Source organism: Leptodactylus fuscus, chromosome 8 (genome assembly GCF_031893055.1).
Source record: "Leptodactylus fuscus isolate aLepFus1 chromosome 8, aLepFus1.hap2, whole genome shotgun sequence".
NCBI classification, from domain to species: domain Eukaryota; kingdom Metazoa; phylum Chordata; class Amphibia; order Anura; family Leptodactylidae; genus Leptodactylus; species Leptodactylus fuscus.
In genome coordinates, this window is record NC_134272.1 from 93,232,672 (window position 1) to 93,259,179 (window position 26,508).

A 26,508-nucleotide genomic window follows, 5' to 3' on the forward strand; every position below is an offset into this window, starting at 1 on the left:
TAGATAGGAGATAGATAGGAGATAGATAGATAGATAGATAGATAGATAGATAGATAGATAGATAGATAGAAGATAGATAGGAGATAGATAGATAGATAGATAGATAGATAGATAGATAGATAGGAGATAGATAGATAGATAGATAGATAGATAGATAGATAGATAGATGGGAGTTAGATAGATAGATAGATAGATGATAAATAAGTAGATAGATAGATAGATAGATAGATAAGTAGATCGATAGATAGGATATAGATAGATAGATAGGCGATAGATAGATAGATAGATAGATAGATAGATAGATAGTATAAAATTTTCTCTCTATTTCCCCATCTCTTAGTCGGTGACTACTTCACTTGCTTATCTTATGACCTTACATTATAATATAACAGAATCTTCTGCACTTTGGGGCTTCTTTCTGCAGAAATTCAGGATTGTCACCTGTGAAGTCGATTTCCTTGGTGAAATCTTGTCATGAGCTTTGCAAGAAAAACCACATTATGTGTAATGTTGATCCATGACCAGGGCCGCGCAGCCTGCAGGGGGCTGAGACCATCACTGGCGCTGCTCTACACGAGGGGTTAATATCTGTGGTGGGGTCTTAGGTCTGGACTTGTGAAGGAAATTATTAGGTAATTGTATCAGGTGAGAAAATTTACAACCAGCGACAGTGTCATGACCTGTATTGTATAATCTCACTATGTAAGGATGATATTACATATAGTGTAGGGGAGTATATAGGAGATATTAGATATAGGGAAGAACAACAAGTCTAAGAATATCTAACTGATAGGGAGAGTAATAAGAAGAGGAAAGTCGGAATGAAGAGTCAAAAAGTAACGGACGAAGAGTCTGACAACCAAAGAGGGAAATGTATCCAAAGACGAGAATTATTGTAAAGTGATCGGAATATTCAACTTTTACTTTCCGGGACTTAAACTTCTGTAGCAGGAAATGTTTATATGTTGTGGCTGTAACTTTATTCTTCATACAGAATGTCTGTGGTCTCATCATGGCCAGCGGAACGTCACCAGACAGACAGAAGAAGAGGTCAAAGGTTTCTCCAATAATAAGTCATTGGAAAATTTACAATAATTTGCATGTGACTATCACAATACATCCGCACAACAAGAGAAGAGAGAAATCATTTACTTCTTTTAATGTCATAAAGCTACAAATCATCCTGCGAGCCCCGAACCCGTCACATAGAAACCAAAGGGAAACTAAAGGGAAACTAAAGGGAAAGAGATACAGATTAGACATTAGGAAAAACTTTCTGACAGTGAGGGGAGTGAGAGAGTGGAATAGGCTGCCACGGAAGGTGGTGGGCGCTCCATCAATGGAAATCTTCAAGCGGAATCTGGATAAACATATAGCTGGGATGATTTAGGAAAACCTGCACTCGCAGGGGGTTGGACCCGATGGCCCTTGAGGTCCCTTCCAACTCTACCATAAGATAAGATAAGATAATTACTGGGAAGATCCTTCTGAGGTTGTCAATAACTGAAATACCAACTAGAGACTTATGAGCGGTGGAGTAATATCATCAGCATACAATATGTCACCTGCACCAGGAAAATAACACCGCACACTGAAGAGATATAAAACCGCTCTGTATAACCCTCTAATAGCAAGTCCCTGCAGAACCACCTGAACATATAGAAACACACTATAAAATAATTATACCTGGTATTGTCTTCTACATAGGAGGTAGTATTATAGTAGTTATATTCTTGTACATAGGAGGTAGTATTATAGTAGTTATATTCTTATACATAGGAGGTAGTATTATAGTAGTTATATTCTTGTACATAGGAGCAGTATTATAGTAGTTATATTCTTGTACACAGGAGGTAGTATTATAGTAGTTATATTCTTGTACATAGGAGCAGTATTATAGTAGTTATATTCTTGTACATAGGAGCAGTATTATAGTAGTTATATTCTTGTACATAGGAGTAGTATTATAGTAGTTATATTCTTATACATAGGAGGTAGTATTATAGTAGTTATATTCTTGTACATAGGAGCAGTATTATAGTAGTTATATTCTTGTACATAGGAGTAGTATTATAGTAGTTATATTCTTGTACATAGTATGTAGTATTATAGTAGTTATATTCTTGTACATAGGAGGTAGTATTATAGTAGTTATATTCTTGTACATAGGAGCAGTATTATAGTAGTTATATTCTTGTACATAGGAGTAGTATTATAGTAGTTATATTCTTGTACATAGGAGGTAGTATTATAGTAGTTATATTCTTGTACATAGGAGGTAGTATTATAGTAGTTATATTCTTGTACATAGGAGGTAGTATTATAGTAGTTATATTCTTGTACATAGGAGGTAGTATTATAGTAGTTATATTCTTATACATAGGAGGTAGTATTATAGTAGTTATATTCTTGTACATAGGAGCAGTATTATAGTAGTTATATTCTTGTACACAGGAGGTAGTATTATAGTAGTTATATTCTTGTACATAGGAGCAGTATTATAGTAGTTATATTCTTGTACATAGGAGCAGTATTATAGTAGTTATATTCTTGTACATAGGAGTAGTATTATAGTAGTTATATTCTTATACATAGGAGGTAGTATTATAGTAGTTATATTCTTGTACATAGGAGCAGTATTATAGTAGTTATATTCTTGTACATAGGAGTAGTATTATAGTAGTTATATTCTTGTACATAGTATGTAGTATTATAGTAGTTATATTCTTGTACATAGGAGGTAGTATTATAGTAGTTATATTCTTGTACATAGGAGCAGTATTATAGTAGTTATATTCTTGTACATAGGAGTAGTATTATAGTAGTTATATTCTTGTACATAGGAGTAGTATTATAGTAGTTATATTCTTGTACATAGGAGTAGTATTATAGTAGTTATATTCTTGTACATAGGAGGTAGTATTATAGTAGTTATATTCTTGTACATAGGAGTTAGTATTATAGTAGTTATATTCTTGTATATAGGAGTAGTATTATAGTAGTTATATTCTTGTACATAGGAGCAGTATTATAGTAGTGATATTGTTCTACATAGGAGCAGTATTATAGTAGTTATATTCTTGTACATAGGAGGTAGTATTATAGTAGTTATATTCTTGTACATAGGAGCAGCATTATAGTAGTTATATTCTTGTACATAGGAGGTAATATTATAGTAGTTATATTCTTGTACATAGGAGTAGTATTATAGTAGTTATATTCTTGTACATAGGGGCAGTATTATAGTAGTTATATTCTTGTACATAGGAGGTAGTATTATAGTAGTTATATTCTTGTACATAGGAGTAGTATTATAGTAGTTATATTCTTGTACATAGGAGTAGTATTATAGTAGTTATATTCTTGTACATAGGAGTAGTATTATAGTAGTTATATTCTTGTACATAGGAGTAGTATTATAGTAGTTATATTCTTGTACATAGGAGGTAGTATTATAGTAGTTATATTCTTGTACATAGGAGTAGTATTATAGTAGTTATATTCTTGTACATAGGAGCAGTATTATAGTAGTTATATTCTTGTACATAGGAGTAGTATTATAGTAGTTATATTCTTGTACATAGGAGGTAGTATTATAGTAGTTATATTCTTGTACATAGGAGTAGTATTATAGTAGTTATATTCTTGTACATAGGAGGTAGTATTATAGTAGTTATATTCTTGTACATAGGAGTAGTATTATAGTAGTTATATTCTTGTACATAGGAGGTAGTATTATAGTAGTTATATTCTTGTACATAGGAGTAGTATTATAGTAGTTATATTCTTGTACATAGGAGCAGTATTATAGTAGTTATATTCTTGTACATAGGAGGTAGTATTATAGTAGTTATATTCTTGTACATAGGAGTAGTATTATAGTAGTTATATTCTGGTACATAGGAGTAGTATTATAGTAGTTATATTCTTGTACATAGGAGTAGTATTATAGTAGTTATATCCTTGTACATAGGAGTAGTATTATAGTAGTTATATTCTTGTACATAGGAGTAGTATTATAGTAGTTATATTCTTGTACATAGGAGTAGTATTATAGTAGTTATATTCTTGTACATAGGAGTAGTATAGTAGTTATATTCTTGTATATAGGGGATACATTATTTCCACTATTATTTGCTAGAATGTGATTTTTGTTTTGCATTTTATTCTTGAACACTGAAATAATTTTTCTTTTATCTGAATGTTCTCAGCTCTGTTGTCTCTTCTTTCCCTCACTAGGGGGTGACACTAAGGACTTGATAAATATCTTCTTGGAGTTTGTGAATTTTTTGCTCCAAGACTTTTCTTTTTTTAATATCAGCCAAACAAACAATAACATAATAAATACTTTATAGTCTATTCTGAAAATAATGAAGATGTTTTTTTTTTTCCCAGGTATTTGGTGTTTCTTCTAAGGAACATAAAATCTTTATGAATTGTTTATTACGAGGTGCCGCAGCAGCCCACAGTTACAATCTGATCTGGCATCTCAATCATATCAATATTTTCTAATATCTCCATTTTTATTCAGAGTTTAAGCTTTTTATGAGCTGATGATATTTTTCTGGAGTCCGTCTCCCGTCTTATGTTATCACATTTAATATAATGTATCTCAATATTGTCCTTTGCATTACAATCATTCAGTCTTCATTTTGCAAGGTTGTGCAGGAAGAAAACGTGGATGTGCTGCCAATTCTTTAATCCTATTTATCAAAGACTTTAACCATTCTGGAAACCTCTCTATGTCTCTGCTATTTCTCTGCTATTTCTCTGCTATTTATCTGTCTATGAGGGTTCGGACATCACAGAAGATATTTTATTGCTTCAGAGCAAATCAAATATAGTATGAAAATATTCTAGATATAGCAAAAATCTCTTAGTGTTTTGTGTATTCAGCTCCTATGCAAAATGTCTTCATTTGCTGGATACTTTTATTATGTGAACTTCAGTCTATGGGTGCAGTATGGATAAGTAGGGTAAGAGGCAATCTATAGAGTGATGTAAACAACTCTGACACCCGGGGGTGATGGCCATTACAACTTGACTTGGTGTAAGGTAAAGTATTGGTTGGCCCAATTTTAGGGCATTTGGGGAGCTGTTGGAAGTGTCCAGAAGTCCAAGCGGAGACTGAATAGGGAGGATTCAAGGGAAGACTGAATACTGGAGCCCATAGGGCTGTAAGAGGAGATTGGGGTGGGGGTGCATGATTGCATCTCAATTCCTGGAATCCAAAACAGCGGTGTTCACAGGGTTAATTTAAACCCAACAACATCTCATTGGACTTTCTGTCCATCTCCTGCCTCTGTCTCATGGTTGGCATACAAGGATTCTAGATTTCCATTTCTGCCAGCTCTAGTTAATACGTTCTTTCAAAGTATCCTATTAGGCAATTCAGTTTTCTTCAGAACCCCCACAAAGTGGTAGCAAAATACTGTGGTAAGTTGTGAACCCCTGAAATACAGATGGCATGTTGCATTGGGGAAATGGTGAAAATGAAACTGGTTCATTGCACTAAACCTATCTCCATCAGGTCTGAAGACTTGTTCCCCCACCCAAACCCCAATCCACTTTCCATGACCCTTGAGCTTCTTCTATACTTTCTTCTTGCTAAATCTTGTATTGCTTGAGGACTGGACAGGGACAGGACACCAACCCAGCTTGAACTTCTTCCTATTGGTTACGACAGTAGACTCAGGGGCTGTTTCTAAGGTACAAAGATTTAGGAACGCTCAATAACCCAATACAAAATATACTGCTACTGAGCATGCATGGTATAGGCACTGGACTAGTAAGTGGCAAGAAGATCCAAAGTCATCCAGCCTGACTGCTTATGGTGAATTCTCCAGTCTATACAATGTCAAAGGGGACATCAAGTGAAACATATCTAGCTTCTGGATTCGTCTTCCCATCCTGGTTGGCTTTTTACACTCTCCTTCAATCACTCGATGTATAAGAACCCACAATGATGGAATCCAGAAAAATAAATAACCAGAGTATAAAGAACGATGATGGTTAACATTAGATTGGGATTTTAATACATACATTAAGTCATCCTGAAATATTACACTCATCATAAGACTTAAGATATCGTAGGTCGGAGGTTTCCATGAATTTTTTCAACAATAGGCTCAATAATGGAAGTTTTTGTTACCTGTGCTGATGGGCTGGATATTCACCATCTCCTTCTGGATCATTAAGAGCAATTTTCCAGAAAACAGCTGAAGTATGAGAATCCCGGAATCTCCAGAAAGTCTAGTAGACAGTAGGAGGCCATCGCTATTCCATGTGCGGAACTGGAAGCTCAAGGAGAGGTCGTCCATTTGCGGAGTGCCGGGCAATAACAGGAAACTTGTGCTGGAGCTTGAGAAGGTCACAGGCACGACATGGGGCTCCGAGCAGGAAAATGTTATATTTCCCTAGAAAATAACAAAAATAGGACAAGTTCATGAGAAACAAGTCAAAACCCAAGATGATTTGCATCTGATAATAGACCGACAGGAGAATTCCTCATGCAAGGGACTTTCGTGCACTTACAGAATGTGGCAAAGGGACTCACCAGAGTCAAATCCTCATATTTAGTTTTACTTCAAAATCCCTTGTCGGTCTATTAACTTGTTTTTCAAGAAGTACAACTAGGTCAAGACAACGGAAAAACAAGGAACGGTGCAGTTTTTAGCAAGCCCAAAAAATCCACATCTAATTCCTGAGAACCTACAATACGTTTTCTGGTCTTTAAAGGCTTGTACCATTAAATGATACAGTTTGTGAATCCATATTGGTGCATCGGGGTAAAAACAGCTACGAAGGGGTTAAATGGAGCCATTGTTCCATAGTCTTCTCCATTCACAGACTTCCACTAGAGGTATCCCAACATGAGCGGCCTGATCCTGGAGGCTGCTGGATTATGGATCACATGGCTCGGGGTGTAGTATTATTTGGACACTATATGGCAGTAGGTTTATATTATATGGCCATGATGTTTGCTGTATTGTATGACATGGTCATGTGATCATCTTTAGGTTTTAACCTATATTGTGGCTTTGGCACCAGTAATGTTCACATTGGACTACAGGGAGCAGAAGAAATGGAAAACTCCTAAAGATCTGTTAGCAGAAATAAGAATTGTCTGTTCAGATTCTGTGTATGTATCAGAGGAATTCTTCTCTAGAAACAATGCTTTACGGGGAGAATTGCTCAATAATACAGAATTCTATGTGACATGCCATAGCAGTAGTACAACTATATGCATGAGATGAAGCAACACACACAATGGCCTCTTTATCAGATACCCACACCGTTACATATTACAAGGGCAGTCCACTTTATTAGAGACCCCCGTCCATTCCCATTTGGCACTCCCTGCATGGAGCTTAGACCAGTGACCCTGGAGTGTGACATGAAATCCAGTGACAGTGTGAATCCATATTGGATGGGAAAATCCAGTGATCGGACAGAAACTGGTCATCGTTGCTAGACCAGATGAGGCCAGGATTTCAGATACCGCCATCTTGTGGGATTTTTGGTGCAGATGTTTGGAGAGGATAAAGAGAATGGCGCGATCACGGTAAAGCATACAGCAAGAGGCGATCCTATGGACAGAAACAACTCATGATGAAATATCAAAGAAGGACGTCAGGGATTGTTCTCAAGGGAGTAAGTCAAGGAAACGTCAGCTGAATAAAGTGAAGGGGCCAAGGAACATGCCCAAGCGCACAACTGGACTTTCCTTAGTATGAATGGAGTATAAAAACAGAAGACTGGTGTCTAAGCCTGAGGTCACACTAAGGACTTTGCTGCAGATATTGGCGCAGATTCTAACCCTGAAATAGCGGCTAGGGTTGAGCCGATCTTGAGATTTCAGGATCGTTTTTTAAAATCTGATTTTCAATCATTTTCCAGTCGATCGCGATCGTAAAATTTGCTCGATCGCCGATCGGGATCCGATCTTTCCCGACCTCTCAACCCTAATAGCCGCAGATTATACCTCCCATTGAAAATGACCCTAAGACCAACAGAAAGACAGAGCGCCAAGGGACAAAAAAAAACAAAAACTGTTCTGAGAACAGCAGAGCAACATCACATGGTCAGATGGATCCGGATCTGCAATATGGTGATAGGAGGGACAGAATTTGGCATAGGTAGAGTGAACGGATGAAACCTTCCTGCCAAGGGTCAGTGGTTCAGGTTGGTCGAGGCAGATTATTGGTGCGGGTACTTGGTGCACCCTGGCTGCGATACTCTGACACCTGTGGATGCTATGAAGAATGATTGCAAATCTGAAGACCAGTCTCGGACATTCCTAGATGAATTCAGTATATTTTCCATTCTACTCCTTGACAGTAGGGGACGTCTAAAGGACGATTTATTTCTGGTGTCTTGGTTGGAGGAGAAATGTTTTTTATATGTTAATCTTATCGATTCCGAATGACTCTGTAGTCTGAAGTACAATGGGCGAGAAAATTCAGAAGCAAACTCCGAATGGATTGAAAACTAAGTGATACAATGTCCTCTCTGCAGCAGATCCAGGTGAAATCAGCCTCGGTACAAGCAGCTTCTTATTACAGGAAAGAGATAATTCCTGGCAGCTGAAAGTGAATACAGTATGGAATCCTATCACCAAGTTGCCCAGAAATGTGTCTGTGTTCTGCAGGACGGCAGCCAATCTGAGAAACAGTAGGAGATCAGGCAATCTTTACAGTTAATCGAAACGTGGAGAAGTTCAGCGCTTCAAAGTTTCAACTTGTGTCGCTTTCAATTACAACTTCTGTAAAAAAAAACTATGACTTGTAAAGTTGGCAAGAAATGTGGGCACTGAACACGGCGCGTGGGGGCTTAGATGTGCCAAGGCTGCACCACGATTAAAGGAGGCTGAGGGATGAAACCCAGACGACTTAAGACGCTGCTTTTTTTACTCTTCAGTATTTTCAGTCCTAGACAGATGTGTGGATCCTGCTTCTGAATAATTTAAGGATCCGTAGGAAGGAGAAGACGCAACAAACTATTGTTCTCTATGGCGCTCATTGCTTTCTCAAGGTGGAAGAGAAAGTTCTTCTTATTGACACCTGAACAAATGTAAGACGTGTTGATTTTCCCTCGTGTAAGGAGAGAGTTCTGCGTCTGCTGAGGAGGAAGATAAGCGGCAAACAGATTACATTGATATTATATTACGAGAATACGCCGGTTACTGGAGCGCTCAGTGTGATCAATGTTCAGTATCTAGAGATGAGCGATTCTCCTACAGTTGGGGCATCAGATTCGATACCAATTAGACCAACTCAAAAGTGCCCCCAAATTACTGTTAATAGGATTGTTTGGGCACCTGATACTACACTAGGCATCCAAAAAGTCCAACTATGAACTCTCAGTCATTGACCTAGTTTCACTGTCTTACAATAACCTCCCAGACCACATGATCTAAACCCACCAAGGACTGGTAAATGACCAAGAGCAATGATGACATTTAGAGAAACCTGTTCAAAACAAATCACAAGTGTTCTGGAATCAACAGAAACTAAAATTTTTGGAAAATTCAGTCTAAATTTAATTTGTACAAAAATCAATGTGCTCATCTCCAACCATATCCTTAAAAGAGGGTCGGGTCTCGGGTTGGATCCGAATGGGTTACAAAATAAAACCAATGCTCCCCACACTACCAACACCCACCTTACTGCCATCCTAACTCTACCATACCACCTCCCATTGTCTCGGTTCCTCACAACACAGGGAATGCCACGTACTGAGTTACTTACTGAGTCAATGCTTGAGGTAGAATGGTAGAAGGGGACGAAATATCAGGGGGTCAAGTAAGGTGAGTTTTGATTTATCTATTTGTTTTAACTCATTGAGAGAAAAAAAAAAACCTGTCCACCGGACAACTACTTTAAAGAGGCTCCCAACCATAGACCTTTCTGGAAATACCCCAGTGCCATATGCCATAAGTGTCTTGTACAGGAGGTTCCACCCATTGCTCCATCTCCTCACAGACATGGATTCACCCCCTATAAAAGGGGGTGATTAAAGGAATATCTTATCTTATCTCTTATCTTATATGTAGTGGGACCTGTAACAGGTGTTTACAGCATATCTTGTGCTTATGCCAAAATGGACTATGGTGGGTAACCCCGAATAAAAGCTGCCCCACCTCCCCTCTGCAATGTTTAGGCTATGGAGGACACAGTTCACATTGCATAAAGGAAAGAGGCTTGCCATAGCTCTTTACTATCCTATGTATGTCTTAGACATAGAGACCTACCAGACCCTGGCTTCCTTTCTGAATGCTTAAGGTGAACCTACAAGAATCGATATTGTAAATACATTGTAATATAAGTTATCAGAAGGAGAGACACTTAGCTGATTTCTGGAAATGGTCAAGAAACTGCCACTAAAATAATCTGTCTAGTACAGAGCAATACGAAATAGATAGGGATGGGGAGAGGAGGGAGATGTAGCTGCAGAAACTCTTCCTATAACTGTATGTGGGCATGAATTTTGTAAGAGGGAGAAAGGAGCAGCAAGAGGGAAAGCAGAGCCCAAATATAACCCATCCCCACAACAGGCAAGGAGAGAGGACTGTACATAGGTTAGGCTTCATATACAACAGACTGCACATAAAGAGGCTGCCCCTTTAAAAGGCAAATAGTAGAGGATGTAAAGTAATGACTCCATGAAATGTCTCTTACCACAATGTAGATCTGAGGCTTGCGTCTCTTGGCCAGATCAATAATATTCACTCCATTATAATAAAGGTTCTCGATGCAGCCGTGAAAATTCCTCTTCAGAAACGTTCCGGGTTTTCCTGGTACTGGAATCCCTCCAAAGCTGAACTTTGGGAAATAAGAAAATCAAAACTTGGCTCATTGTCCTTGTTATATCACAATGAAATCAAGAATCAAGAACTGAAACCTGAAGAATCAAGAACTGAAACCTGAAGAATCAAGAACTGAAACCTGAAGAATCTACAACAAAGACCCAACTGAGGCGCCCACAATAGTGTCCTCCTATGATGGAGGTTCTTGCCCAGTAGTGTAACGTGCAGCTCATCGGCAGTAATGGGATTGGGGCTTATTATCACATCTATATAGAATAATGCTGAGCCACGGCCATCTCAGCTCTAGTATACAGACGTGTCCCCTAAATGTCCAGGTCGCTACCAGTCACAAATGGTCTACCATAGATTTATCCCATAGAGATCAGAGCCGTCACTGACCATCAATAGACATCAGAGTGGCCACTGGTCATCATTATACAATCAATCGCTGGTCTATAATAAATGTGCCCCATATATATCAGTAAAGCCAGTGGCCATCACTGGTCCAATATAGATTTATCACAGGCAATATAGATCCACTAGTGCAGAAACTGGCCACCAATAGACATCAGTGCAGGCATACAGCCATTGGCCATCACTGGGATTTCACAGATGTATCCCATAGATAGTAATGCAGACACCAGTCCATATGTGACATCAGTGCAGCCACCAGTCCATATGTGACATCAGTGCAGCCACCAGTCCATATGTGACATCAGTGCAGCCACCAGTCCATATGTGACATCAGTGCAGCCACCAGTCCATATGTGACATCAGTGCAGCCACCAGTCCATATGTGACATCAGTGCAGCCACCAGTCCATATGTGACATCAGTGCAGCCACCAGTCCATATGTGACATCAGTGCAGCCACCAGTCCATATGTGACATCAGTGCAGCCACCAGTCCATATGTGACATCAGTGCAGCCACCAGTCCATATGTGACATCAGTGCAGCCACCAGTCCATATGTGACATCAGTGCAGCCACCAGTCCATATGTGATATCAGTGCAGCCACCAGTCCATATGTGACATCAGTGCAGACACCAGTCCATATGTGACATCAGTGCAGACACCAGTCCATATGTGACATCAGTGCAGACACCAGTCCATATGTGACATCAGTGCAGACACCAGTCCATATGTGACATCAGTGCAGCCACCAGTCCATATGTGACATCAGTGCAGCCACCAGTCCATATGTGACATCTGTGCAGCCACCAGTCCATATGTGATATCAGTGCAGCCACCAGTCCATATGTGACATCAGTGCAGACACCAGTTCATATGTGACATCAGTGCAGACACCAGTCCATATGTGATATCAGTGCAGCCACCAGTCCATATGTGACATCAGTGCAGCCACCAGTCCATATGTGATATCAGTGCAGCCACCAGTCCATATGTGACATCAGTGCAGACACCAGTCCATATGTGATATCAGTGCAGCCACCAGTCCATATGTGACATCAGTGCAGACACCAGTCCATATGTGACATCAGTGCAGACACCAGTCCATATGTGACATCAGTGCAGCCACCAGTCCATATGTGATATCAGTGCAGACACCAGTCCATATGTGACATCTGTGCAGCCACCAGTCCATATGTGATATCAGTGCAGCCACCAGTCCATATGTGACATCAGTGCAGACACCAGTTCATATGTGACATCAGTGCAGACACCAGTCCATATGTGATATCAGTGCAGCCACCAGTCCATATGTGACATCAGTGCAGCCACCAGTCCATATGTGATATCAGTGCAGCCACCAGTCCATATGTGACATCAGTGCAGACACCAGTCCATATGTGATATCAGTGCAGCCACCAGTCCATATGTGACATCAGTGCAGACACCAGTCCATATGTGACATCAGTGCAGACACCAGTCCATATGTGACATCAGTGCAGCCACCAGTCCATATGTGATATCAGTGCAGACACCAGTCCATATGTGACATCTGTGCAGCCACCAGTCCATATGTGATATCAGTGCAGCCACCAGTCCATATGTGACATCAGTGCAGACACCAGTTCATATGTGACATCAGTGCAGACACCAGTCCATATGTGATATCAGTGCAGCCACCAGTCCATATGTGACATCAGTGCAGCCACCAGTCCATATGTGATATCAGTGCAGCCACCAGTCCATATGTGACATCAGTGCAGACACCAGTCCATATGTGATATCAGTGCAGCCACCAGTCCATATGTGACATCAGTGCAGACACCAGTCCATATGTGATATCAGTGCAGCCACCAGTCCATATGTGACATCAGTGCAGACACCAGTTCATATGTGACATCAGTGCAGACACCAGTCCATATGTGATATCAGTGCAGCCACCAGTCCATATGTGACATCAGTGCAGACACCAGTTCATATGTGACATCAGTGCAGACACCAGTCCATATGTGATATCAGTGCAGCCACCAGTCCATATGTGACATCAGTGCAGACACCAGTTCATATGTGACATCAGTGCAGACACCAGTCCATATGTGATATCAGTGCAGCCACCAGTCCATATGTGACATCAGTGCAGCCACCAGTCCATATGTGATATCAGTGCAGCCACCAGTCCATATGTGACATCAGTGCAGACACCAGTCCATATGTGATATCAGTGCAGCCACCAGTCCATATGTGACATCAGTGCAGACACCAGTCCATATGTGACATCTGTGCAGCCACCAGTCCATATGTGATCAGTGCAGCCACCAGTCCATATGTGACATCAGTGCAGACACCAGTTCATATGTGACATCAGTGCAGACACCAGTCCATATGTGATATCAGTGCAGCCACCAGTCCATATGTGACATCAGTGCAGCCACCAGTCCATATGTGATATCAGTGCAGCCACCAGTTATCAGTGCCATATTTATGTGACAATTTATGTGACAATATCCCATAGATATTGGTGCAGCCGGTGGTCTCTACTAATCTATCATGGGGGTCTGCTTTGATGACGTCTGAAGCCCCCCCCTTCTTTTTTGTGTCACCGGTAGACACTTGGACCATCTATAAATGTGGATGAATAATATCTGACGTCTATTCCAATGTGTTTTCTGTGCATATATATTGCTGATCTGTCCTCCATATTGTGCAATATTTATGTGACAATGTTTCCATCCCGTCCCTGTAAGTAGCAGCCGCCCCCTCTCCCCCCCGTCACCCCCGCTCTCCCCCTCCCCCCCCCCCCCATACTATCCAGTAATGTTTCTATTACTCGCAGACTGTTTGCTTTTCCGCAGGGTAATATCCCCCCGAGGCCGAACACACGGAAAATTATTATTTCTTTTAATGCCGTAGAGATGTGCAAAGGTCAGCGGCCATTTTAAATAAAATTCACGGATTTTATGTCTTTTATGGAGCTTGTAAAAGTCAAAGCAGAAACACAATCCAGAGAGTGTAGATATGTTATTAGTGTAATGCACAATAAACTGCAACACATCCTCAGGACGGTTTATGGCCCCGCAACCAGCGCAACACTCAGGGAGATGACAGAAAGTGATGTCTCAGTGCTGGGCTGGTGTGAACAGCGGTGTTACAAGTTATACGAGGCCATCTATAGAGATCTATGGGGCCCTGATGTATACAGATCTATAGGGGTCTATTAGGAGTCTACAGTTACATCAGGTTACGTATAGAGGTATGGAGACTTGTAATGGAGGATATCGCTGTAATGTAAAGCTTTATGGAGACACCACCTATATGGCTCCCCAAAACACAGATATGTATATGATTATATATGTTATAGATGAGAAATGCTTCTTGAGGATGAGCCTCTGTGTGTGTACATATAGGGCAGCATTATTACAGGGCTCTACCAGGTTTCTCCTCCTACAAAACTTACTATTAGCTGCAGCAGCCTCTGTCTGTGTCTCTCCTTCCCCCTCCATAGACCTCAATGGGAAGAGGTAAATTGATACTGAATGGGGTTCTCCGCAGAGTCTGACTATACTGCTATATAGTCATATTATATATACTATTGGGGGTAAATGCTGTTCCTTGGGGTTCCAGGCTGGTTCTGCTCCCAGATCATGTGATCACATGTCCCCTGCTCCTGTGTTTACCAGTAGGGGTTCCGGCTTTACTGAATCCGCAGCCCCCATAGTAAAGGTAACATTGGGGAGGAGGTGAAGAGACCCAGAGACCTGGTGCTGGTTCCTATTACATGACTGGGGGTCGGAACTAGCCCAGAACCCCTGAGTACAGCACCTACACACCCTCAGAGGAAGCAAGTCTAAATAGATTCCTTGGAGATTCACTGCAAAGTGAATCCCATCCGCGCAGCACGTCGCTTACACCTACAGAGACGCCACCGGTTTCCCTATAGGTATAACGGAAGCAGAAAACCCGCGGAGGAAACTTCTGTGGACTTTCTGTGCAAAACACTGCAGGAAAAAAATATGATGCGTTGCCACTAGGGTTGAGCGATCGTGTTCGGAAAAGATTGGATTCCGATCGGCGATCAAGAAAATTTCACGATCACCATCGGAACTCTGAACACAATCTTTTTATGTGGGATCGAGATCGGTGATCTTTTCCCACAATGCTTTGCTTAGCCCTCACACTGAGTATATGCTGTATACTCAGTGTGAAGGCTCCGCTGCAGTTCCATAGGAATGAATGGAAGCAGCCAACACACAGCCTTAACCCCCTGCGCGCCGGCTGCCTCCATTCATTGGAATGGGAGTCTAAACTAACATCTCTAGCAGCTACTTACCTCTAGAAACGGCTGCTCAAGATCGGCTCAACCCTAGTTGCCACCACGTTTTTTTATTTTTTACTGTGGGACCTTAAGAGGTTTAGCAAGAAGAGGGGAGAAGGAAAGAAGCCTAATAGGTGGAGAAAGAGGCATTTTTCTCTGATCTATGCTATAAAGTTACAATGTTTCATATAGTTGTCGGTACGATCGTTTCATGCCATGTTTGTAGAACATTGGAAGATGGGAAAGAAGTCTGATGAGAGGAGAAAGAGGCATTTTTCTCTGATCTAAGTTATACAGTTATAAGTTTCACAATGTTGTTTGTGCGATTGTTTTATGCCATGTTTGCAGAACATTTACTGAACAGATGGGTAAACGAATTCAATAAACTTACACAGATCAATAAAAACATTAAAACAAGAATAAATACAAGGAAATAAAATTTTTAAAAAATAGATGAAAAAATCTGAATAAATAATAAATATTAAATATAATATAAATAAAATAATAATAATGATAATAATAATAATAATAATGATAAAATAATAATAATAGTAGTAGTAGTAATAATAATAGTAATAATAATAATAATAATAATAATAATAATAATAATAATGATAAAATAATAATAATAATAATAATAGTTATATAAATAACACCAAGCAATAGCTAGGACTAGATGGTGACCTTTGCATATAATTATTCCAGGAAGTCATTATCTGATTATGTATTTGTATCCGATTCCCAAACGGTCTCATTTGGAACGCAATGATAAATATGGCCGTGTCACATCTAATGCCTGATACCATATATCCGAAGGAGCCGCAATCACTAATTAAACTTGATTCCGCCGTCGCGCTTGCTGCACATTTTCCCCGTTTCGCCTCTCATTGTTATGCCATAATTCTAATTGCCTAATAAATAGCAATAATTCTGCTGATTTCCGGCCACTTTATCACCCGTCAAACGCTGTAAAATATAATTTAACGGCCGCCATAATGTGGGGTGGGTTTGGGTTTGCCACACAATTGAATTAGAAATTTATGGGTATAAACAAAATATTAACGACCTTCGGGCTCCATTACAAATAAGATCCCAGGACATAAAATGATGAGTGCGGCCTATGGGTGCCGGCAGACAAAAAAGCATAAAAATTAAAGAAGCAGCAAAAAAAAAAAAAAATGCACTAAATAGGCGGACAAGTCGTAACGCAGAGAAATGGGCATTTTATGGCTGTCCTGAAATATTCAAAATAATCCAAAAGTGGAATGGTTTCATAAAATTTATAAAATGTCCTAAAAACAGACTGTAAAATGGTTGTTATTCAATCTTACATCGCTAAAAAGTAATTGCACATGATACATAATTGCTCCAGCGCTTAGTCTATCCTTGGAATACAGAATTACACGTGTGCTACTGGTAAGGAGATCCTGCCATCCACTAACAGGGACACGGCAGAATTGTGAATGCAGCTCTGGGGGTAAACGGAGCATAACATAGTAGATGATACATAATATAAACCTATTCATCGTCAGCATTAGACTAGATGGATACATTAAAGGTAAGGATTGCAAAATAGTGTTAATTCAATAATAGAGAACGGAATATACAATATTTTAATGAATGTTTAACCTGGGTTGAAATTTCTTCAAGAAGAGATTCCATTTCTGTTTCAATGTCAATAGCAGAATTTTTCTTATAGGCAGCACCAAAATCTGCCCCCACCACTAGGGGGAGCTCACTGCATACTGTTCATACATTGAACTCAATAGTAAATCTGATTGCAGAGAGCTCCCCCTAGTGGTGGCTGCAGGCAGATAGGATTATATTGTGTAACTACATGAGTATACAGAAGGTTTCAATCTCTCTCCTACCACTATAAACACATCATATGTTATATAATACAGTACAGAATGTTGGGCCCAATAATATTATGAAATCCACAGAAATCATTATTAGAAAAGTTCCATGGACATCAACGTTCAATGGATGCACACACCTCATAATCTATGTCCAAATCATCGGATTCGCCCTTGGTGCGGAAATGTTGGGTATATTTGTCCACTGTGAAGTTGACTTGTTTGTTGAAGCGATCTATTAGGACAGAATGCCACTGCTGGTCGTCCAGGAGGCTGCCCAATGTCACCACCGTGTGGGTGTTACCGAAACGTAGCTTGGCATCTCCTGAGGAACAGACACATGGGAAATGTAAGAATATTACTGAAATATACTGCAATGATATCATGAATGGGAGGAATCACATGGTCAGGTAGGGATATGGGTGATAGAAATCCTGTCCCCTGAATGAATGGACGTTTATTGGATCTGTTACAATCATAACAAAGAAAACAACATTGTTACATAAAAGAAACAACGACAGAGACAGGTAAGTAATTAAGGAGGGCACATTTATTGTCTATTATCTGTACATTATCTGTTCTGATCTGCTTTACAGCACAGTCATGGCCATAGGCACTAATAGTATAGAGATGACCCACTGAGGTCTATGGAGAGTTTCTAGACATGTTCTGTGCAGGGAGGAGGAGAAAATAAACTGTGACATCATCCATTGTCAGTAGTGATGTAATGATGGGTGTTATTTATAGCGGTGTTATCTTCTGTTCTAATCCTGTCTGTGATTTAAATGAGGTGACTGCTGGAAAGAAACCTCTATAGTATTGGCAAGTGTCAGTATATTATTAGGCTTAGTGGCCAGAGGAAAAAATGCAATATATATATTTAAAAGCATAGATAATTTTCTTATCTAAGAAAATTCTTATATAATAATAATTCTTATTCTTATATAAGATTTTTCCCCTAGTGAGGTAGAAACATAAATGATGGCACTTGATACATTTCCCCAATGTTATTGTTGGGCTTACCTATCGCTCATCTGTGGCCTCAGGCACTGACACTACAATAGAAGGGAACACCACTTGGAGGTGAATCTGGTGGCGATGTTCTCTGGGTCTATTTCATAGAGGGGGATTCAGCAATAACCTATTAGATCTTTTTGATGATCTGTTTTGTCTCTTTATAACATTAGAATGCTTTTGTTACATGGCACCATTCCCATTAAAAAAAATCTTTCTCCCACCATCAGGGGGCAATGCAGTTGTATACAGAGCACCCCCTAGTGGTGACAGGCAGATGAGATTTTTGCAATACTCTGTACTAAAGCCAAATGCATTACAAGGTGCTATAACTCATCTGTCTGTAGGAACACTGTGAAAATGTAAGTAGCACAGAGATAGCCTGGCAGTGAAGGGGTTAACGTTACTATTGCAGCAGATGCGCCGCTATATTTCTGTAGTCGTGTGTGTGTGTCAACACTTGTGAGATCAGACATCGCAGCAATAAACAGTCACTTGTACAAAGCTGCGGCACTTCTCGCTTCTCACCCCTCCTGCTCAGTGACTTCTTTGCTTCCCAATACATTATAACTGTGATTTGCAAACTTCTGTTGATAGATATTTTGATGAGACGAAAAATAGTAAAATGGAAAAGAGCTGAGAAATTGTGTCAGACATAGGAGAAAGAGGAAAGAGGGTTGTTACTGTGTGGGAGTTGTGTATCAGTGAGTACAATGTATCTGCAGCATAGAATACAAATACTATGTATCCAAAGTGTATAATACAACTACTATGTAATATAAATACTATGTATCCAAAGTGTATAATACAAATACTATGTATCCAAAGAGTATAATACAAATACTATATAGTACAAATACTATGGATCCAAAGTTTATGATACAAATACTTTGTATCCAAATAGTATAATACAAATACTATGTATCCAAAGTGTATAATACAAATACTATGTATCCACAGCAAATAGTACAAACACTATATAGTACAAATACTATGTATCCAAAGTTTATAATACAAATACTATATATCCAAAGTGTAAAATACAAATACTATGTATCCAAAGAGTATAATGCAAATACTATGAATCCACAGCATATGGTACAAAGTATATAGTACAAATACTATGTATCCACTGTCCACAGTAGAAAATGCAAACACTATGTATCCAAAGTATATAATACAAATACTATGTATCCACAGCGAGCACCTAGCACAAAGTATGTAGTACAAATACTATGTAGATAGCATAGTAGTAATAATGTATCCAATGCTTACACTATAATACAATACATTTCCACTGCATATAAAACAAGGCAATACAATGGGGCAGATATACAGAGACTGATGTTCCATACACCAGTCTTAATAAAGGTCCAAAAAGACACAAAGCACATCAGAAAGAAAATCTCCGCAAGTCAGAAACTGTCATAGATTTCCTGTATAATGCACAGCACTGGTGTGACTTATCTCCCTATATTATAAAAATGAATTTCTGTCTGTCTGTCTGTCTGTCTGTCTGTGCTCTAATGCGAACCAAACGACTGGACCGATCTTCACCAAATTTGGTACAGAGATACTTCAGGTATCCGGGAAGGTTTAAGATGAGACTCCAACTCGCTCGGACGCACCGTTGATGAGATACAGCATTCCAAACACAGTGCCCTCCCTTAGCCAATACAAACCTGCAAGACTTTCACTCATATTCCAACTGCAATGCACACGGTCACTCCACATGCACAATACAACACTGATATCCAAACTGAGATACACGCATCAGAGGATTAGATACACAGATCAGCACACAGTATCACACGCCAGAGGATTAGATACACACGTCTGCACACAGTCCCACAAACCAGAGGATTAAATACGCGCTTCTGCACACAGTTCCACACACTGAAGGATTTGATACGTGCATCTGCACACGGTTCCACATGCCGAAGGATTAGATACAGGCGTTTACACACAGTTCCACACTCCAGAGGATTAGATACGCGCATCTGCACACATTTGTACACACCATAGGATTAGATACACGCGTCTGCACAGAGTACCACATGCCGTAGGATTAGATACACACGTCTACACATAGTTCCACACTCCAGAGGATTAGATACGCGCATCTGCACACAGTTGTACACACCATAGGATTAGATACACGTGTCTGCACACAGTACCACATGCAGTAGGATTAGATACACGCGTCTACACATAGTTCCACACACCGAAGGATTAGATACGCGCCTCTTCACACAATACCACACAGGGGAGGATTAGATACGCGCCTCTTCACACAATACCACACTTTGGAGGATTAGATACATGCCTCTGCACACAGTACCACATGCCATAGGATTAGATACGCGCGTCTGCACACAGTACCACATGACGGGGGATTGGATACGCGCGTCTACACACTGTTCCACACGCCATAGGATTAGATACGCACCTCTTCACACAATACCACACAGGGGAGGATTAGATACACGTGTCTTCACACAGTTGTACACACCATAGGATTAGATACACACGTCTGCACAGAGTACCACATGCCGTAGGATTAGATACACGCATCTACATACAGATCCACACTCCAGAGGATTAGATACGCACGTCTGCACACAGTTATACACGCCATAAGATTAGATACACACATCTGCACAAAGTACCACATGCTGTAGGATTAGATACGCGCGTCTACACACAGTTCCACACGCCAAAGGATTAGATACGCGCCTCTTCACACAATACCACACAGGGGAGGATTAGATACATGCGTCTGAATACAGTACCACACTTTGGAGGATTAGATACATGCATCTGCACACAGTACCACATGCCAGAGAATTAGATACACATCTCAGCACACAGTACCACACGGGGGAGGATTAGATACGCGCATCTGCACACAGTACCTCACGCCAGGGATTAGATACACCTGTCTGCACACAGTACCACACGCCAGAGGATTAGATACACGCGTCTGCACATAGTACCACATGCTGTAAGATTAGATATGCACGTCTGCACACAGTTTCATTTACCGGAGGATTAGATACGTGCCTCTTCACACAATGCCACACGGGGGAGGATTAGATACACACATCTGTACACAGTACCACACCAACAAGGATTAGATACTTGCGTCTAAACACAGTACTGCATGGGGAAGGATTAGATACAGCTTTACTCCAGGTATCCATAACAACTGATCACAGGTTTTTCACTGATATCCAAAATGAGATACACATAATCACATGACGCTTATGGACTTACACACAAACCACATACAAAATACATCAGTACAAAATTGGACAATTCTTATGGGGCCAGTACACAAACTTAACATGTAATATACCCGTGCGAAGCCGGGTCATCCCTCTAGTAATCAATCTATTAGCGGTGTCTTGGTCCTGGTGTTGTTCCCCCACCCCCCATTGCTCAACCAACATTGGGGTAATGAAACAACCAAATTCCCCTCACTGTATCTGCTGTAGGTAACATATGTACAAATGGGGAGATTTATCATAAGAGAAATCTTAGAGTTTCTGCCGTGTTTCTGAGATCTGCATCAGCCTAATTTGCACCAAATTTATCAAAAGTCGTGCACCGGTGATAAACTTGGCACTTCTTTAAGTCTAACACTTCTGTCCTAAGATGTTACTCTACTTTGTACGCCACTTCCTCCTTACTCCTTACAATTTTGCACCTTTTTAAAAAGCTGTGGTTGATAAGTCTGAAGTACAGACAGGTAGATGGCGATCCATTGCCAGTGGATTGGGTGGGTGGAAATACAGGCTGAAATTTCACTCAAATGAGCTCAAAAAGTCATACATTTTTGATTTATAACTTATTTCATTGTAAATTATGGAGTGCAGTGCTTTATACATTCCCTCCCCACAATGTCAGGCCTATCCTGTAATAGATTACAATATATCCACAGCATATAATATAAATGCAATGGCGTGTGATACTGATGCAGGTAACAATGATTTATGAAGATGAAGCGGCCTCTTTATAAATCACCCGCACGTTCCAGCACCTAAATGGAAATCTATGCTAGAACTGGGGTACATTTACATTATAACTCATGCCATAAAACTAACAAGACTTCTAATGAATATGTCAGGCCAAGGTATCTCCTTGTGGCACACAATTGGTGCAAGAAAGGGCCTTGTGGCAAATGGGTGCCACAATATTATCCCTCTAAGCCAGAAAACCAGCGCAGAGGGATTGATAAAACTTCCCAAGCCATACACAGCAATAAAATACAATGTATCCACTGCATATAACACAATGCAAATGTATCCTCCCCATATAGTGTAACAGAATGCAACTTATCATCTACTATATAATAAAACACAAAGCAATATATCAACAGCATTTAATGCAATACAATGAATCCAGGACATGTTCCCTTATAGAATCCAATGTATCCTCAGCATAGAATACAATACAATGTATTCACTGCATGTAATACAATTTATCATCTATCATATAATATAACACAAAACAATAAATCCACAACATGTACTGTGATAGAATACAATGTATCCACCGCATATAACGTACAATACAACGTATCCACAACATATACTCTAATAGGATACAATGTATCCATGCATCAACAAGCTTTTAACCTTGGCATTGACAGTTTATGGGATAGTGCAAAGGATAACCAATAACCAATAAGTACTTCTACCTTTAGTAGTTGACTTCTAGGTGTCTCTGGTTGCTACTGCAGCCTTTATGTTTGTTTTCATGCTGTAGCTATCTGTGTAGCTGCTACTCTAATTTTCTCTCACTCCTGCACTCCCCCTCCCTGTCTCACTAACCTAGCCCCTCCAACCCTCCCCTGTCTCTCTTTAGCTTAGCAATCCCGCCCATTACTAAACCCTCCCTCCCTCCCCTGTCTCTCTTTAGGCTAGCAATCCCACCCATTACTAGCCCATCCCACCCTCCCCTGTCTCTCTTTAGCCTAGCAATCCCGCCCATTACTAGCCCCTCCCACCCTCATCTGTCTCTCTTTAGCCTAGAGATCCCGCCCACTACTAGCCCCTCCCCCTATCTCAAGCTAACCTATTCCGCCCACTACTAGCAGACAGGAAGAGGGGAGGACTTGTTCCCCGGACACATGAAAACCTGTAATTTTTTTTATATTTCCCTATGTGATATTATTTAGCCAGGCCATGTGTATTTTTTAATTATAACATTTTGGGGAATGTCTATCGCTTTGGTCACTTTTTATTAAAAATTTTATCATTGGTGAAACAGTGAAAAAACAGCGGATCTGAACTTTTGATCTTTATAGCTTTGTAGACTGAGTTTTTTGGGACAAAGGATTCCTAATGTGTAGGCGATTCACAGTATTTAAGTACTTCTATATGTGTTCTAGGGAAAGGGGGGGATTAGAATTTTAAATATTTTTTTATTTATTTATTTTTTTTACTAGGGGTCAAATCCCCTAAAGGTCTTAAACCCCAGGGGGTCTGATCACTAATACATTGCAAAATAACAACACTTCTATTACAAGCTGCATAGAGCAGCCTGCAATAGAAAATAATGAGAGCCCGGCCTCGTAGCCTTCATAAGGCTCCTGGCTGTCATAGCCAAGCCTACGGGAATAATGCTCACCACTGAACCCCTGCCCATTGATAAGCATTGATAGACACATTTAATGGAAAGGGGTCCTTGGTTAGATCCCCAATGATCCCTCTTCTCATCATCTGCCTTTGTGTCAGTCTTCACTGTAGTTTTGGCATTCTGTTCATGAACCAGAAAGCTCATGATGGACAGTGTGATATGTTACCTGTATAAGGACGATTAGAAAGGATTGGGTTCCCAGAATATTTGGTTTCCCCATATTAACCAGATAGGATAGAACTAGAGCAGGTTGTGAGTAAATATTCTGGATTTAGACAAACTGCAGCTAAACATAATAGAATAAATATGACATCATTCAATGAGATGATGATTTGGCTGCAGATATATTGATAAACCCCCCACGCTCTCCCCCGCCCGCCATACTGTAGACTCTACCAGTGCGATGGATGAAAAACGGAAAGGAAATACAGAACAGATTTTCCTCTCCTGCTAAATTTGATGGGCAATTTCTGACATTTAAAGGTTCGCTGTTTATGATCGAGAGTCTGGAATCCATGAATGTAACAGATTGTATTTCAACTGGGGCCTCAACCAATGTCTGAGCTAATTACTTGTGACATTTCGCTCATTAGAGCGCAGGATTTATGAACACGTCTCCGCTCATGTCTCTCCCAGTATTTAGCAGACATGAAATCCCAGTGTAATGTCCCACATCAAATCCGGGAGGTAATGTACAAAAAAAAAAAAAAAAGGATTAATATATTTTGTGCACTTAATAGACAAAGCTGCAGCATTTATCTATAAGGTCTTGTTCATACTTGTTTTATCCATCAGAGCATCATTTACCTCTATAATATCCCAGGACCTGCAAATCCCGCATCCTGATTTTATGCATCAGAGCATCTTCCGCAACTGGGATGTTTTTATGGATCAGAACCTCACAAACTATTACGATGTTCCTGCAGATCCCGGATCCTGATTTTATGTATTAGAGCTAGGGTTGAGCGATTGTGTTCGGAAAAGATCGGATTCAGATCGGTGATCGATCGCGATTGGAATTCCGAACACAATCTTTTTAGGTGGGATCGAGATCGATGATTATTTCCCACAATGCTTTGCTACTGGGCAAGCATTGTGGGAAAAGCTAACAATGTTAGCCTTCACACTGAGTATATGCTCCGTTCATTCTGAGCGGAGGAGTGTATACTCAGAGTGAAGGCTCCGCTGCAGTTCCATAGGAATGAATGTAAGCAGCCGGCACACTGTGCGCCGGCTGCATCCATTCATTCTAATGGGAGACTAGCTAACATCTCTAGTAGCTTCTTACCTGCAGAGATGGCTGGTCCGGTGCCCAGTGTTCTCATTCTTCTTTGCCTCACTGCCCCCGCCTCCCAGGTTAGTGTTAAAGAGCTAGGAAGAAGGCGGGGCTTGTGGCTTAGGAGAGTGTAACCTGCCCACATTCTCCTAACCTGGGAGGCGGGGTCAGCGAGGCGAAGAAGAACAACGGGCACTGGACCAGCCAACTCTGCAGGTAAGTGGACACCAGGGGGGACTAAGTAGTCAGAGGATTAAAAAAATTCAATACACAGCGTGGATTCCAACAATTAAAGCGTTCACTTGTTAGATTCCATGCTGTATAGTGAATAGGATTGTTTTTAAGATCCATTCTCCGATAAGTAAAAAAATCCCATTGACTTGTATTGGGATCGGAATTGGGATCGAGATGAAAAATGATCAGAAATCGGATTTCAAAATCGATACTGAAAAGTCAAGATCGGCTCAACGCTAGTCAGAGCATCTTCCACAACTAGGATGTTCCTGCAGATCCCGGGTCCTGCTTTTATCAATATGAGCCTCATGTAGTATTGGGACCTGTGGACCCTGTATCCTGCTTGTACCCATCAGAGCCCCTTCCACCACTAGGATGTTCCAGGTCCTGCAGATCCCGGGTCTTGCTTTTACCAACCTGAGCCTCATCCATCACTAGAAACATAACAAATCTTTCTTATACAACTTTGTATCAGACCAGGCACCGACAAGCAGAGAATCCCAGTCTGCAGACATTGTTGGAATGTATGATGACTAACCCTGAATTTCTGGTCACCGTCTACAGCGCATTCAGAGTAAGAACATTCTCCACCCCCAGATGTAGCGGTGGCTGCAGAGGGCACAGTATGGCGTCAATGATATGCTACACCTGACAAATAAAGCTGTAATAGCAATTTTCAGAAATTAATTGGAAAAAAGTCCATACCCAGGTTAATGTAGAGAGCCAATTTTCCTTTCTGTAGCTCCAGAGTAATATAATCCCCACGCTGTCCTTCTCCGTGAAATAATACGCCTTCGCTCTGCATGCTCTTGAACTTCAGGGAAATGACATCTTTAAATGTGGTCATCAGTTTCTGATTGAACCTGTACAGGAGGGAGCTTCTGCCATCAAAGTCGGCCACATCAGATTCTAGATATGAACAAACAAAGAGGCAATTGACAAGCGGTCGTGTAAG

General features: G+C 40.4%; 1 protein-coding gene across 1 annotated transcript in view; it reads right to left on the reverse strand.

Annotated features, from left to right (window-relative positions):
* CNTNAP5 (contactin associated protein family member 5) overlaps positions 1-26,508 on the reverse strand; it is a 342,838-nt gene that overhangs the window by 152,971 nt on the left and 163,359 nt on the right. The window contains exons 5-8 of the mRNA XM_075284694.1: positions 26,259-26,462; positions 17,527-17,711; positions 10,680-10,823; positions 6,152-6,416 (exon numbers count right to left, since the gene is read on the reverse strand). Coding sequence (XP_075140795.1) covers positions 6,152-6,416; positions 10,680-10,823; positions 17,527-17,711; positions 26,259-26,462 — 798 coding nt within the window. The remainder of the gene's footprint in view (positions 1-6,151; positions 6,417-10,679; positions 10,824-17,526; positions 17,712-26,258; positions 26,463-26,508) is intronic.